The 16,935-nt window shown below is 45.7% G+C and overlaps 1 protein-coding gene across 4 annotated transcripts in view; it reads left to right on the plus strand.

The window, feature by feature from the left end:
- DNAI1 (dynein, axonemal, intermediate chain 1) overlaps positions 1 to 16,935 on the plus strand; it is a 161,263-nt gene that overhangs the window by 85,590 nt on the left and 58,738 nt on the right. For 2 of the 4 annotated variants that reach the window (XM_014952436.1, XM_014952437.1), the window contains one exon: positions 13,626 to 13,715. The exons of the other annotated variants lie outside the window; for them this stretch is intronic. In XM_014952436.1, coding sequence (XP_014807922.1) covers positions 13,626 to 13,715 — 90 coding nt within the window. The remainder of the gene's footprint in view (positions 1 to 13,625; positions 13,716 to 16,935) is intronic. 4 annotated transcript variants of the gene reach the window in all.

Here is a 16,935-nt window from a genome sequence, read left to right on the forward strand (position 1 = left end):
CTGACAGAGGCAGCCCAGCTCTCCCCATATGGCAGGCCTGATTCTTCCTCTCTGGGATGGTTGCTCCTCTTCAGTTGTGGTTGGGTGGTTGGGTTCATCCATTCACTGTGCTTTTACAAGCACCATTTCTAGACCTCAGGGCTCTGGATGGGGAAAAGGACTGGGCTTTCACAGCAGGGCTTCTGAGAACAAAATCAAGGACTAACATCTTCTATGACCAAAACTTATATTTTTGGACATCTTTCATTCTTGCTAGATGTTCCACAGCAGAAATGCTGTCTGCTTTCCAGTATAACAGACAGAAATGGTAAAAAGCCCTGGTACAAACCAGCAATCTCTTTTGCTGAGAATGCCCCCCAGGGCAGGAGCCCTTTATGCTGTAGCCTGCCATCCAGGCTCTAAGACAGACATGCTGGTCACCACATGGTTCTGGTCTCCCTCATTGAGGGACCATCTGGCGTTTACCATGGCTCCTCCCTGCCTGCCTGCCCAGGCTTACTTTCGGCAGAAAGCCTAGACCCATATGCAGCCAGGGCACAGCGAAATCTTCTCCTCACACAGTTGTATTATATGGCCAAAGTGTAATCAGGACCCGGGAGCTCCTTCTCCCCCAAGTACAGGCTTAGCCAAAGAGGCTGACTGGGCTGCCTTGACCTAAATCTTGGAGTAAGCAGTCTGCACCCAGTGATCACAGCTCTTTAAAGTCTTCGTCATTGCCTCGAGTCAAAGTGAGTCATCTGGATTTAGGTCATTCTTTGCCTTTATCCCAACTAACCATGGTGAGAAGTGAAGCTTTCTGTCTTTGTTCTTCCCACCTCCACATAGGAAAACTTGCACTGCTGTCCAAGTTAGTACTGGGGACTCCAGACACTGCTCTGCTCCTCACCTCTGAAACTTGCTCTGCCTGTCTCTTGCTGCATAAAGACTGATGCTGGAGTTATTTTGCATGTGAGTTAAGTAGCCTCTGCTTTCCAGGTGACCAAGTGAATAATTTTTGTGTGTCTCTTGTGACTGATGGCAGGAGAGCAGCCTTGCTTTTTGCAGGTGCTCCTCCAGGAGCCTGGCCTTGGTTTGACTTCTGGTGAGAAGGCCCACTTATGGTGCCAGGCTGGGGTGCATGATAAGCAGCAAACAAAGAATAGCTGGCAATGTCCCTGGTGGAGGGCATTTGGGGACTTTGTTGTAGAAGCACTACTTTGTGTCAGCATCAAAGAGGGACAAACTATTTGCTCCAGCAAAGCAGGAAGTCAGAGGACTCCAGAAGAGCTGAATGACGAAGGAGACTTTCAATGCAGCAGATCCCTTGGGCAAACAGCAGAGGCAAGTGACACAGGGAGGGGAATAAATGAAAAAAAAAAAAAAAAAAAAAAAAAAAAAAATTTAAAAAAAAAAAAAAAAAGGGGGGGGGGCAGGGAGCAAATGTAGTCACAATGTGAAATACGTTACGCTGTTTTCTGCCTAAATGTATTTATTCTAAGTATTACAAAACACTGCCTAAGTTTTGTCAAAGACAGGAAGCCATAATCAAATCCTAGATACACACAGGCCTTGAAGGGTCTGACAACATGGACTCAATGCAGAAGAGACTTTCAATGCAGCAGATCCCTTGGGCAAACAGCAGAGGCAAGTGACACAGGGAGGGAAAAAAAAAAAAAAAAAAAAAAAAAAGAAAAAGGCAATTTGTTACTGACTGGAGGAGAACGTGAAAGATTTCTTCTCTGCTGGTAATGACTTCATGTTTCCAGATGCTGGTCTGCTGGCAGGAACCAACAAGAAACACATTTGGAGGTGACAGAGGGAAGAAATGAGAACTGCTTCTTAGATCAAATCAGAGACTGCTGTAGGGGAGTCCGGGAGAATATTTGCACCAATTCACAGGAGAGATCAGCCTGGCTCCAGAAGATGTGTGCAGAGAGGCAGTTAGAAAAGCAAAAGCTCAGCTTGAATTGAAATTGGACAGAGATGTCAAAAACTATAAGAAAAGGTTCTTCAGGTACATAAAAAACCAAGCAGAAACAGAGGGGAATACTGGCCTGAGCTTAAACAGGAGAGGTGAATTAACACTGAAATTATTGGTGAATTAATCAATAATGCTGAAAAGGCAGAGGTTCTCAACACTTTCTTCTTTGCATTTACCAGCAGTGCTGGGCCCCAGGCCTTGGGAACAAAAATCTGGGTTGATGCAAGCACAGACCCACTGCCAGTGAAGGAAGAGTTGGTACATGAACTAGTATAAGAGCTTGACCCATACAATTTGATGGTCCCTGACGTTATCCACCCGAGGGTGGTAAGTGATTTGGCTGCTGTTATTTTGAGGCCACTCTCTGTAGTCTTTGGGAAGTTGTGGAGATGAGGAGACATCCCAGAAAACTGGAAGAAGGCTAATGTCACCCCCATCTACAAGAAGGGTTTAAAGGAGGTTCCAGGAATTATAGGCCCATCAGTCTTATTTCATTTCCTGGGAAAGTTATGGAAGGAATCCTCCTGGTGGCTATCACAAGTCAAATGAAGCATAGGATCAGGAAAAGCCACCACAGATTCACCAACAGCAAATTGTGCTTGAAAAACCTGATGGCCTTCTATGACAAAGTAACCTGCTTGGTTGATGTGGGGCGATCAGTGGACATTGTCTACCTGGATTTCTCCAACGCTTTCAATTTCCACAGCCTCCTGCTAAAGAAACTGATGCATTGTGGTCTAGACAAGCGGTCGATGTGGTGGATGGAGAACTGGCTGACAGGCCGCACCCAGAGGGTTCATCCTGGCAACCTGTTACAGGTCTTCCAGGGATCAATATTTGGCCCAACAAGTGAGCTGGATGATGGGATTGAGTGTACGTTGACAAAGTTTGCCAATGATACTAAACTGGGCAGGGAAGCGGACATTCAGAAGGGAGAGGCACCCTGTAGGAGGACCTGTATAGGCTGGAAGAGACTCATGACTAGAACCTTATGAAGTTCAACACGGACAAGTGTTTTGCATCTGATAAAACACAGACTGGGATCTACCTGGCTGGGGAGCAGCTCTGTGGGAAGGGAGCTGGGGGTCCTGGTGGACAAGATCAACATGAATGAACAGTATTCTGCTGCTGGGGCAAAGAAAGCCAAAAGGATGCTGGGCTGCATCATCAAAGGCATCATCAGCGAGATAAAGAAGTCGTTATCCCACTCTACTCAGCGCTGTTCAGGCCACACCTGGAATATTGTGTTCAGTTTTGGTCCCACTATCCAAAAAGATGTGGACATGCGGGAGAGGGTCCAGAAGGGCCACAAAGAGGATCAAAGGACTGGGAAGCCTGCCATGTGGGGAAAGGCTGGGTTTTTTCAGCCTTGAGAAAAGAAGGCCTAAGGGAGACCTTATCACTGTGTTCCAGTATTTAAAGGGTTGTTACAAAGAAGATGGAGACTCCCTTTTTACAAGGAAAAGACAAGGGTTAATGGGTACACGTCACTGCTGGAGAGATTCCAATTGGACACAAGAGGAAAATCTTTCATGAGAACAATCAGCCATTGGAATAATCTCTCCAGGGAAGTGATGGATTCCCCAACATTGGACACTTTTAAGATTTGACTGGACAGGGTGACAGGGTGCTGGACCATCTTGTCTAGACTGTGCTTTTGCCAAGAAAGGTTAGAACAGATGATCCTTGAGGTCCCTTCCAATCTGGTATTCTATGATTTGTGACCTATGGAGCAATTTATCATAGATTCAGCACTTCAGCATGAGCCCTCAGCATGGTGCTGAGGCAGACTGAAAAACAGGATAGCAGTGAAATGGAGAAAATATCCTCTACACAGAGCAAGGTGCCAACTGTTGGGCTAACACTTCCAGGCTTGCATGGGTCCTCCTGGTTGGAGGTTGGTCTGTTTGCCTCTGCAAGCACCTACACTGTGTTCATCTGTGAGCTGAGGGCCTGGGTCATTGTGTGATGGAAGCAGACAAACTGCATCCATGAGAGCTTGTGCTCTTGCTAAATCACAGCAAAAAAAAAAAAAAAAAAAAAAAAAAGAAAAAGGCAATTTGTTACTGACTGGAGGAGAACGTGAAAGATTTCTTCTCTGCTGGTAATGACTTCATGTTTCCAGATGCTGGTCTGCTGGCAGGAACCAACAAGAAACACATTTGGAGGTGACAGAGGGAAGAAATGAGAACTGCTTCTTAGATCAAATCAGAGACTGCTGTAGGGGAGTCCGGGAGAATATTTGCACCAATTCACAGGAGAGATCAGCCTGGCTCCAGAAGATGTGTGCAGAGAGGCAGTTAGAAAAGCAAAAGCTCAGCTTGAATTGAAATTGGACAGAGATGTCAAAAACTATAAGAAAAGGTTCTTCAGGTACATAAAAAACCAAGCAGAAACAGAGGGGAATACTGGCCTGAGCTTAAACAGGAGAGGTGAATTAACACTGAAATTATTGGTGAATTAATCAATAATGCTGAAAAGGCAGAGGTTCTCAACACTTTCTTCTTTGCATTTACCAGCAGTGCTGGGCCCCAGGCCTTGGGAACAAAAATCTGGGTTGATGCAAGCACAGACCCACTGCCAGTGAAGGAAGAGTTGGTACATGAACTAGTATAAGAGCTTGACCCATACAATTTGATGGTCCCTGACGTTATCCACCCGAGGGTGGTAAGTGATTTGGCTGCTGTTATTTTGAGGCCACTCTCTGTAGTCTTTGGGAAGTTGTGGAGATGAGGAGACATCCCAGAAAACTGGAAGAAGGCTAATGTCACCCCCATCTACAAGAAGGGTTTAAAGGAGGTTCCAGGAATTATAGGCCCATCAGTCTTATTTCATTTCCTGGGAAAGTTATGGAAGGAATCCTCCTGGTGGCTATCACAAGTCAAATGAAGCATAGGATCAGGAAAAGCCACCACAGATTCACCAACAGCAAATTGTGCTTGAAAAACCTGATGGCCTTCTATGACAAAGTAACCTGCTTGGTTGATGTGGGGCGATCAGTGGACATTGTCTACCTGGATTTCTCCAACGCTTTCAATTTCCACAGCCTCCTGCTAAAGAAACTGATGCATTGTGGTCTAGACAAGCGGTCGATGTGGTGGATGGAGAACTGGCTGACAGGCCGCACCCAGAGGGTTCATCCTGGCAACCTGTTACAGGTCTTCCAGGGATCAATATTTGGCCCAACAAGTGAGCTGGATGATGGGATTGAGTGTACGTTGACAAAGTTTGCCAATGATACTAAACTGGGCAGGGAAGCGGACATTCAGAAGGGAGAGGCACCCTGTAGGAGGACCTGTATAGGCTGGAAGAGACTCATGACTAGAACCTTATGAAGTTCAACACGGACAAGTGTTTTGCATCTGATAAAACACAGACTGGGATCTACCTGGCTGGGGAGCAGCTCTGTGGGAAGGGAGCTGGGGGTCCTGGTGGACAAGATCAACATGAATGAACAGTATTCTGCTGCTGGGGCAAAGAAAGCCAAAAGGATGCTGGGCTGCATCATCAAAGGCATCATCAGCGAGATAAAGAAGTCGTTATCCCACTCTACTCAGCGCTGTTCAGGCCACACCTGGAAGGAGCTGGGGGTCCTGGTGGACAAGATCAACATGAATGAACAGTATTCTGCTGCTGGGGCAAAGAAAGCCAAAAGGATGCTGGGCTGCATCATCAAAGGCATCATCAGCGAGATAAAGAAGTCGTTATCCCACTCTACTCAGCGCTGTTCAGGCCACACCTGGAATATTGTGTTCAGTTTTGGTCCCACTATCCAAAAAGATGTGGACATGCGGGAGAGGGTCCAGAAGGGCCACAAAGAGGATCAAAGGACTGGGAAGCCTGCCATGTGGGGAAAGGCTGGGTTTTTTCAGCCTTGAGAAAAGAAGGCCTAAGGGAGACCTTATCACTGTGTTCCAGTATTTAAAGGGTTGTTACAAAGAAGATGGAGACTCCCTTTTTACAAGGAAAAGACAAGGGTTAATGGGTACACGTCACTGCTGGAGAGATTCCAATTGGACACAAGAGGAAAATCTTTCATGAGAACAATCAGCCATTGGAATAATCTCTCCAGGGAAGTGATGGATTCCCCAACATTGGACACTTTTAAGATTTGACTGGACAGGGTGACAGGGTGCTGGACCATCTTGTCTAGACTGTGCTTTTGCCAAGAAAGGTTAGAACAGATGATCCTTGAGGTCCCTTCCAATCTGGTATTCTATGATTTGTGACCTATGGAGCAATTTATCATAGATTCAGCACTTCAGCATGAGCCCTCAGCATGGTGCTGAGGCAGACTGAAAAACAGGATAGCAGTGAAATGGAGAAAATATCCTCTACACAGAGCAAAGGTGCCAACTGTTGGGCTAACACTTCCAGGCTTGCATGGGTCCTCCTGGTTGGAGGTTGGTCTGTTTGCCTCTGCAAGCACCTACACTGTGTTCATCTGTGAGCTGAGGGCCTGGGTCATTGTGTGATGGAAGCAGACAAACTGCATCCATGAGAGCTTGTGCTCTTGCTAAATCACAGCATGTGTTCAGCTCTTCTACCCTGAGAGAGCCCCAGAGCTCTGCTGCTGCTTTGCTTTGGCCCAGGTTTGTGCACAAAGACACCAGGGAAATGTGGTTTTGACAGGGGGGTTGTGTCTGTGCTTTGCTACCAGGGCAGGCACAGCTAAGAACAGAGCTGAGGGCTTGTTCCCCCACTGTGTGTGGATGCTTGCTCAAGGAGCAGATGTTTGCCAGTGGGAAGCCTGGAGTGAAAGTCTTCAGCCAGCGTGAGCGTGAGGAAAAGTGTCTGAGTCTCCCTGCTTAGCCCTGTCTGCCCAAGGTACGAAAACAGGGTGTTTGGGAGAGCCTGGAGGGGCTGGAAAGGCTTTGTGCTCCCGTCATGCACAGCTTGGCTCCTGCAAGAGACTGCGGCTCCGATCAGCTACAGAGGCAGATGGGTGAGCTCCCTGAGCTGCTGGGCTGGGCAGGACCACAGGCTCTCTCTGAGAGAGGTCCATGTGGCTGCATCTAGAGCTCGGCAGTGAATTACACAGAAACTCTTGAAGCACAGAAACAAGGACGTGTGTCTACAACTGAGTATTACAGAAAAGCACAAAGTCAAGTTAATACAGAGAAAGTGAAGGTGCAAAATGAGCTGTGATTATCCTGGGTCATAAAAGGGAAGGGAAAAATATTTGGTAAGTATATTAGAAGTTAAAAGAATGAAGAATGTGGGCTCATTACTAAAGCAAGCTTTCAGCTAATACTGAGTGTATGCAGAAGGATGAAATATTTGATGCTGTATTGTTTAATCTTACAATGAGTGTCTGAGGCTGGCTGCTTAGTATGATTAATGTAACAAGAGGATGAAAGCACAGGTCAGAAGAGGGAAAGAGCATGTTAAAGAATATTCAGATGAGACAGGCTCTTGCTCATCAGCAAGATTGGCTTAAACATACCCTGGAGTACTTAAAGAAGTAGCCAGATCAATTTCTGATCATTATCAAGCATTTTAGGGAGATTTTGGGCTACATCCATCCTGTATTTTAAGCAGACACTGGTGTTAACGTGCAAGCCCTTTTACGGCATCTGAGATGACTGAGTACCTTGGCTCAGAGGCAGGGCTGGGGTGTGCTCTTGGGCATGGGTGAAGGGAAGCATCACTCTGCTGTTGCCTGTGGACTCACACCTGTCACATGGGCAGACTGGAATAGTGCTAGATATAAAATGTGCTGTCATCAATCCCAAAACGCTCTTCAGGGATACTGCAGAACCAGTCTCCGGCAAAAGAGGTTTCTGCAGGTGCTTTCCTCAAAGAAACTGTCCTTGCATGCAGGAGGGACAGTGGCATGGACAAGGTACCACAGCCTAGAAACCAGCATCTGGACAATTCACCCAGGGTAGAGGCATCCTAAGTCAGCCACAGGGACTTGCAAAGTATGGATGATACCACAGCAGTGCACCAGGCTACGCTCTGGCCTGTTAGGACAAGCATGGCCAAGAAAAGGAAAAAAGGTCTCGAAGGGCTGGAAGAAATTAAAAATATCTGGAGAAAAATGGTAGGATTGGACTCAGGGAATTACCGACCAGCAGGACCAATTTCAATGACTGGAAAAACACTGGAATAAATGGCAAAACTGTTTGTAAATGTCTAGATAATAAGGTGATTCAGAGAAGCCGACATGGACTTGTCCAGAATAAATTGTCAAGCCCGTATAATTTCTTTTCTTTCCTTTCCTTTGTTTTAGAGAAATGGGCCTCATGAGAAGGGAGAGGCAGTCAAGGTTATCACCTCTATCCATCTTGACTTGACTGAAGCTTTTGATCCAGGCTCACACAGTGACATTCTTATAACCAAAGCAGAGAAATATGAATTAGGTAATATCATCGTAAAGAGGCAGCTCGGGTGGCTCAGGCAGCATGCTCAAAGAGCAGTGATACAGAGCTTTCTGTTGTACCCTGAAGAAGCTTCAAGTTAAGACCCTCCAGCTGTCAGTCCTGACCTTCTTTTGGTCAATACTTCCATTAACAACTCCGATTACAGAATAGGGAGGCCCCCTTGGGAGGACAAGGCACTTTGCAGGCCATGATTAGGTTCAAAATGATCTTGATAAATTGGGAGAAAGGCCCCAAATCAATGTGATGAAATCCAATAAAGACAAGAGCAAATACTATGTTTAGAAAGAGGAAATTAAATGCACAGATACGAAACAGGGGATGACTGGTTAGGCAGCAGGGTGCCGGAAGGGGAGAGTAGAACAGATCACCGCCAATGGTCAGCAGTGCAATACTGCTGCACAAAGGCATGTGTCATTCTGATTTATTAGTAGGAATATAAGATAGAAAAGGTTGTAACTCCTCACTGCTAGTGCCTAGGGATGGCCCTGTACCACGTGTTTGCTGCTGCAGAGAAGGGCTGATCGTGAAGAAAAGGAACAGTGAAGGCTTGGAGAGCAGGAACTGGAAGCAACAGTTGAAACATCTGGTTTTGTTGGGTTAGGAAAAAAGTTGAAAGGACACAGCAATCTTTTCTTGCTCATTTGAAGACTGTTATAAAAAGGGCAATAAACTGTTGTTCTCTGTGTCCACTGGGGAGATGGTAAGGAGTAATTGGCTTGACTTGCAATAAGGGAATTTTCCTGTATAAGGCCAATTAAGCACTGACATATCTACAGGGAAGTTGTTGAGTGCCTGTTGCTGGAGGCTCATGAGAACAGCCTTTGTGAGTTTTCACCAATGTCACCAGTAGGGATGTGTCTGATCCTGCCTCAGAGCAGAATAGGCATAATTTTGGGGTCATTCCAAACCCTGCATCGCCATGATGGTTTTTCTGAGGGCTGCACTGATTGCCAGGTTGGCACTGAAAACAATTTGTCCCCAGGACATATTGGCAGAGACTTCCCTCAGCAGCCCAAGTTGTTTGCTTGCTGGAGTCGTCTGAGGGTCTTGCTTGGCCCGTTCATGTAGCCGTGGGCTGGTGATTTGATAATGCCTTTGTCTTTCCTCTACTCTACCTGTGACAGACTTTATTCATTTTTTTTAGGTATTGAATGACCAAAATGCTCTTAGGACAGGTGTCAGCGGGGATGTGGTACACCGGTGCTGGCCGAGGGCTCCTTGAAGGATAATTTATGGGAAGGGAAGTGCTCGTCAGGGGATGTGCCTGTGTTGCATGTGGCACCCCACAGCCGAGCTGTGGTGAGCCGAGGGGCAGTTGGAGGGATTTGTGTTTGCAGTAGCAGGAGTCACCCTTCAAGAACGGCAGGCAAATCCTGCCTCTGGCAGCCTCGTGGCCAAGATGATTTTGACCGATTGTATTTTGTCTGTGTGAGAGACTAACAGCCTCCGTGCCATGAAAACTGATCAAGCATTATTTCTTTTGTGGGAATGACATCAGAAACATGGGAATTTTTAAACCAGATCGGATAAATAGTCTAATCCCCTGCTGGACAAGAGACTTTACCAGCTGCCCTAGGCAAGGATGATAGTATTCTCTTGCTAGGAATTCATGGATTATTGCCCTGCTAACCTGCTGTACGTAGCAGTGAACACGCAGGTTTTAATCTTAATTTTTCTATGAACAAATAGGGGTTTGAATATTCTCAACTTCTTTGTAAATAAACAGGCTTTAAGAAATAAAAATTAAAAGGAGGTAGGCTCTTCTCGCAGTAATGAGTTTCACACACTGATTTTGCACTGCAGAAATAGTCAGGTTAAAGATCACCCTGCAAAAATAGCAGCAGATCCTTGATTTTATTACAGGTCCTGTCATGATCAGGCACAGTGTATGACTTGCTGCTCTATGTTTACTTGTCTCCTTCCTGCTGTTTACACACACTTTCCTTTCTCATGTGGTTCTTTACTCTTACTGTAGAGTAATTGAACTTTTGCTATAAATTGTCTCATGCAGCCAGAAATCCTGTGCTGATTATACCGTGCTTCAGGAAAGAATTAACTTCTTGCCACTATGCACACAATTGACTGGTTCTCTCGTCAAATGCCCCTCCCCGCACAGCACGGATACTGCTAATGACAGGAGGTTGTGCCATGTTCATGGGCCTCTGGGAGCAGAAAAAAGGCCAGTTCTGAGCAGATGCCCGATTTGATTGCAGTATCATGAAGGCTAATTACTCTAATAAGCGTTCATGGGATTCGGAGATCAGGAGAAAAAAGATCACAAACACTATTAAAGTGTCAGAGGTGTTGAAGGAAAATTGAAAGTATTAAGTGCCAATTTCTGTTTTCTGAAATTCAGGCTAACGTCACTGAGAGCTGCTGACAGTCATCTGAGGGCAAATCCTGATGCCCTTGAGGGACTGTGTTCAGGCTGTCTACGATACGTACCTTACTCAGCTACTGTTGGCTGCTTTAAATGTAGGAGCAAGTGTACCCAGAGCAAATCAGCCTGCTTGCTTTTGGGGGCTGTTGACTCCACCTCTCTATGTAACAGATGAAGAGAAGTAGTTGTGCAACCTAACTGAGTACAGATAGTAGAAAACTGGAATAAATCTCCATCAGGGAGAGCATATTTAAAGAGGGCAAACCCAGGAGACTGGCTCTTTCCTTGGGGAATGCTGAAAGGAATTGGTTTGGGAAAAAAAAACCCATAGGGTCATGATAAAGCTTAGGTTGTCGGTCACCTCCAGATGAGGTTCCTGCAACACACTGTGTTAGCGTAGACATGAGGACTCAGGAGCTGTGTCTGCACAGGTTGATCAGGGTGGACTCCAGCCACTGAGCCTTCATCCATGTATCTCCCACTGGTGTGATGGGCTATCACTTGGCTCTATTTCGAGTGCAAAATGTCTACAATGTCCTTGGCAGGAGCAGAGCTGGGAACTCAGCTGTGGCTGCCCATGCACCCCTCGAGCTCCCTAATGAGTGTCTGGATGCATGCCCTGATCAGGGGTCAAGCTGGGACTCTTCCTTCAGAGAGGGTCTGGACCAGTTCTGATCCTAGTGTGTTGCATCAGCAACCTGGATGGTGGCTCCAGGTTTCTGGTGTTGGCTCAGACCCGTAATGACCCCAGTACAGGTATGTGTCACCTGTTTTTGTCTTTCACATGCAGCTCAGGCCATTGCTGGCTTCACGCTGCAGGTTTCAGACCCTGGGGGCCACCTTTTCTTGCAGTGTGGTCCTGTGCCAATAGAGGACATCTGAGCCACTTGTGCTAATGGTTCCCAGGTTTAAATGGCAAAACTTTTGCACGGTGTTTTCATAGCAGATACTCTCTTGAGAAATAGCTTCCCTTACCTCAGCCAAAGTCAGTTTGCCTTAGAGGGTGACAGGAAGTGACTGGTTTTCCCAAATATTTGGCAAAGTAGACTGAAAAAGGAGAATATGAGTTAGAGGAGAGCTGTGTTGGACATACAAATAAAAACATTTTATTGTCAGGCAATTTTAGAGTGGCATTTTAAAAAGCTCTGATTTGAAACATGACCCCTTTTCTGTGCCCAGTGTGAGCATGTGCTTGTAATCAGTTCCCCCTGGACTCAGCGTTTCTCACTTTGAATTAAAACTGCTCACTACACCAGCCCCTTCATCTGAAGCAGCTGCTGGTGACCGTCATTGTCAGCAGTAGCTCATGATCCCAGGGAGATGATCCTGGAATAGATATACCCTGCACATTTTGTGCATCATGGTGAGCCTTGGAAATCACTGCTCTCCATATGTGCTGTTGAACCTGTCTTTTTATCGTTAGCCATTTTATTCTGGGCCATATTGAATTGCACCATTCCTTTAACACCACATAGCAGAACTGGTTTCATTTGGAGGCTTACAATTTCTCCTGTGCAAGGATGTTCAAAGGTATTTACTACTGGAGACTCTTCAGTTGCATTGTATGGACTTGAAACTGGCATTTTGATGTATTTTCAGATGGATTCCTTTTATGTTTTATTTTTCCTTCCTCATAATATTGTGTCCTAGGTGGGAAGCTTGTTTACTAGAGGATTAATTACTCTTTGGTGAGTCTCTCGCTCCACAGAACTTCACAGTATAAACAATTTTACAAAACAGAATTAACACTGTTTTTCCCAAGGAAGTATCGTTACAATACCCAATCTATGTAATTAAAGTATTGAGAATGCTGCTTGCTTTCTGAAATAGGTACCGGATAAATAGCTGGGCGTAGATAGAGTATTTGGTAAGCTCTAGGATAATCATGACCATTTATCATGTTTATGGGATGATGTTTAGGGAAATGTATCTCCTGCACTACTTGGTCAGGAACAGATATACCTTTGAAAACCTCAGCAGAACCTGCTGAAGTGCTTGTCCCCATCCTGAACTGACAGATGCCCACAGGAGTGTGTGCTGACAGGCCCAGTGACAAGTCATCCTTTTCCCTTCAGTCTGATTGAATTCCCAGATCTGAAAATTGAGCGTTCTTAATGCTTTTGGTCTAACTGAAATGTCTCTTCTAAACTGTAAGCCATTTATCTGAGTTCTAATCTCTCCTGCTGAGCTGTCACAGTCAAAAGGCAAATCTCCTTACCAGGCAGACAGATGCTCTGAAGGTGTAGGGAGGATTTCAATTTTAATGGAGACATTTTCATCTCTATGAAACAGAAGTGCCCCAAGGACCTGTGTCACACATTGCCTAAAGGGCTCGTCTGTACCCCACATAGGGACAGAAAGCTAATTTGAGGTTGTCTGGCTGAAGGGTAGCCTGATGGCACTGCGCTTGGAGTAATTAGCCCAACACGAAAGGGTTAGTTTGGGCAGGGTCAGTGAGGTACTCGGGCGTCTTGGGGACCTTTTCGCAGCACTGCTGGTGTTGTTTGGAGGTGTTTTAGGGATCTCTGGGATGGTGTTGTGCTGTAGTGCCGAGTGCTGCGTAGCTCAGACACCTCACAAGGTCTATCCTTGATGGCAATGGTCTCGTTGCTGCTGGGGGAGATGGCTGGGAGTGTGTGCAGAGTCCACGGGGCTGGGGCTCTGCCCGCTGTGCAGCATTCCTGCAGGGAAATGAGTGATGGAGGTGCTGGGGACATGTCTGAAACTGTCTGAAACTGAAACCTCCAGGTACCTCATGCATTGCAACAGCGTCAGGCCTCTGCAGGAGAAACCACTGCTCTTCAGGAAGGATTTCAAAAAAGCCCTGCTGAGGGCCTGGGACTCTGTCCTGCTGGTGCTGAGTGCCCTATGCTAACTGGGACTGTCTTCTTGTTTTAAGGTCAAGTGGCAGAAGGATGACATAGACAACAATTTGAACTTCTTCTCTGTCTCTTCGGATGGGCGGATTGTTTCATGGACTTTAGTTAAGGTAAAAAATAGGTGGCAATTTATTTTCCCAGCCAAATGATAGCCAATTGCCTCCAAAGTTCAGTGATGCATTAGTTTTATTTTTATTTATAATGAGCCAGGTTTGAAAAAAAGTGGCAGCAAAAGGTTGCAGGTGCAGTCACAACTGGGTTTGGACTCCGTGTCAAACTCTGAAATGAGCAGAACCAGACTAGTCCTTGCTAAGGACCTAACCTTGGTCCTGCCTGCACCTGTAGCAGCCTGCGGACCTGAGTAAAAGAGGTCATTTTGCTGCTTTGCGGCAGCAGAAATTCAAGACGGGTTCTTGCTCTGAAACTTTCCTTGACCCAGGAGGGTCATCCAGAGACAGAGCAGAATGATCTGCTTTCTTCCCCAGCTTCAAGACTATCACCCCAAAATGCTTCTCTGCAGACTGCAATTCAGAATGGGAGAGGGAAGGTGCACATTTCTGCCCTCGTGGTCAAAGTAGCATAGAGTAAGCTTGCATTTGAAGCAATCAGACAGGCAGAGGGTTTCCCCCAGCTCACATCCAAGACAACCTTTGTTAACTGTTTGCATGCCCTGCCTTTGATCACTTCTTCTTTTGGAGTACATACATTGATAGAAACGTAACATTAATGCCCCTAAATGACCCTTAGATTTATGTCTCTGAATCTCAGCATGTGTATTTTCTGTCTGCTATTTGACTTTATAATTTGAAGATTTCAAAATCTTTTACTTAAATAGTAATTGAATTGCCCTAAATATGAATTTGAAGCAGTTGTCCCATTATTCCTCAGCCAGCAAAGAAATTTCTTTATATCCTTGGGCGCTCATTTTTTCAAACTGTTACATCAAGCTGCTGTAGGCTTCTCTGTTCTGAAAATTTCAGGCCTTGCTGCCATGGGCAAGGAATTCATGTCGTGCATTATATGTAAATGTTAGTCTCATGTTCACCTCAGGAGTGGGAGCCTCTTCTAAGCATTTATTTTTAAGTTCTTTTTTAAAAACTCCTCCAGGTTCATACATGCAGCTTTAGGTGCAAAAATCCCTCCTGCAAGCGTGTCCCAAGTCCTTCTCCCAGAATAGCTCTCAGAGCTCCCTAGCAGGGACAAGCTAACATTGTCCCAGCACTCAGCTCCTGTTTTATCCCCTGTATAGAAATGCCCATAAAGATTTATGTTGAAGTGGGTAATAACAACGCCTACAGCTAAACACATCCAGTTGAGGTGACTTGGCAGGTTACAGCTATCTGCTGAGTCCCCATAACCAAGTGTGCTCATCCTGCTCCACTTAGGAGGCAAGAAACACTGGGTTAAGCCTCTTGCTTCAGAGAAATGCCACAACTTGGACAACCCAAGAGCCTGCAGATGGACTTGAATGGTAACTTATCTGGTAGAGAGTCTTTTGCAGCATTTCTGTGATTCATCTGTGCTTAACTGTGTTCCCACATCGTAAGCTGTTTTTTTTTTCTATCATGTGAGCATGTTGATATATCTACTTAAGCATCCTTGGTGTGATTTCTGAGACCTGCATCCGCTTAGCACAATGTCATTTCTACTAATTGCCTGCATTTCTGTTATAAACTTGGCCACACCCATGTGAAAAGCACTGTTTTAAGATTTTTTTCAGATGAAGTTACATCTGCAATTGCCAGAGCTGGTATGTGCTTAGCAGGCAGAAGTGCTGCACCTTAGCACCTTTAGGTGCTGTCTAGGTTTGGTTTTTTTTAGATGGAGATTCAATGGAGAAACCAAGAAACGGAACGAAAAGGGCATTTTGTTAAAATCTGAGGGTCGTACTCAGCAAAGAAAAATGGACAATCTGCTTGAATTCCAGTTTTACAAAAGAGCTATCTCTGGGTTTTATTTAGAATAAAATTGAAGAGACTCCAGAGGTCTTCTATTCTGCAAATCTATAGTGCAAATAGGGAATAAATGAAAGAAAGCTCCGTTAATCTTTTTGACAGGACTATCCAGAAGTAAAGCTTCTTCAAACACTGATAGCTGTTTGACACTTCCAAAGCCGAGAGCAGAAAGTGAATAAATTCAGTCTTACTTCCAGATGGATATTTGGCAAGCCACACTCAAAATTTGGATAGAAGAGTTGTCAAATGTTAGCTCGAGACAGTTGATCTGCCTTGACCATATTGGCTTTTGCTGTTAGAAGTGGGCACAATCACTTTGGACAGACTTCATGAGACAGCATATGAACTGTGTGTGCTTAGGCTGTTGTCTTGACTTGGTTTTGGGTCATCGTGGAGGTGTAAAATGGTGAGGAAGGATGCAGGACTTCTCCAGCTGGATGGTTCTGCTCTCCCCCTTTGGGTGCACACATTGCCTATCAAAAAGGAGAGCTGTCAGAGCCACATCAAGGAATCGGTTGGCAGTGCTTCTCTCTCTCACCAGAGACTGCAGGACTTCTGCAGCTGGATGGTTCTGCTCTCCCCCTTTGGGTGCACACATTGCCTATCAAAAAGGAGAGCTGTCAGAGCCACATCAAGGAATCGGTTGGCAGTGCTTCTCTCTTTCACTGGCCTGAAGGAGGCCCAGGTTTGATTAGTAGCCATAGTTCACACGTCCTGTGTGGCCTAGAGCTAAATTACTGAACAGCCCTGGGCCTCCTTCCTTGCTGGAGGCTAATAACAACTAAAGGCAAACAGGCAGCTCTAAGGCCTAATTCACTAATGCTTACAAAGTGCTTTGCAATTGTTAGGCAGAACAACATATTATTGTTCAGTATTCCTGGAAGGCCAAACTGTCGACAGTCTGTTTACCCAGAGGAATATGTGAATGACTCTGGCGACAAACAGCCCCAGGAACAGATGCATTTTCCAGACTGCAAAAGCTGGGTACAAAATAAAAACAATACAACAGGGAAGTCCGTGCAAGTGAGATTCCTTGTGAAGGTGAGAGGCTACAGAAGATGTCCACAGAGGCTTTGGCCAGGTGGAGGTGCTGGGAGGCATCTTCAGAGAGAGGCTGCAGAAGGATGTGTGCTTAGAGAGAAAGTCTCTCTGGTTTCTCTTTCTCCTAGAATAAAGAGTAAGTGTGCTAGCACATCTATGGGCTGACCTCTGTTAGACACACCGGGTATATCAACATCATCAGCTGCGGGCAGCTCCAAAGCTTCTCTTCACACCAGACTCATGTGGCCACCAGCCATGGCTTGGACACAGTAGACACTCTCTGGAGAGCAAGAGGACCTGAGAGCCTGAGCAGAAGCAAGTGCCTGTTCAACAT

This window comes from Calidris pugnax, unplaced genomic scaffold (genome assembly GCF_001431845.1).
Source record: "Calidris pugnax isolate Ruff unplaced genomic scaffold, ASM143184v1 scaffold220, whole genome shotgun sequence".
In the NCBI taxonomy this organism is placed as follows: Eukaryota; Metazoa; Chordata; class Aves; order Charadriiformes; family Scolopacidae; genus Calidris; species Calidris pugnax.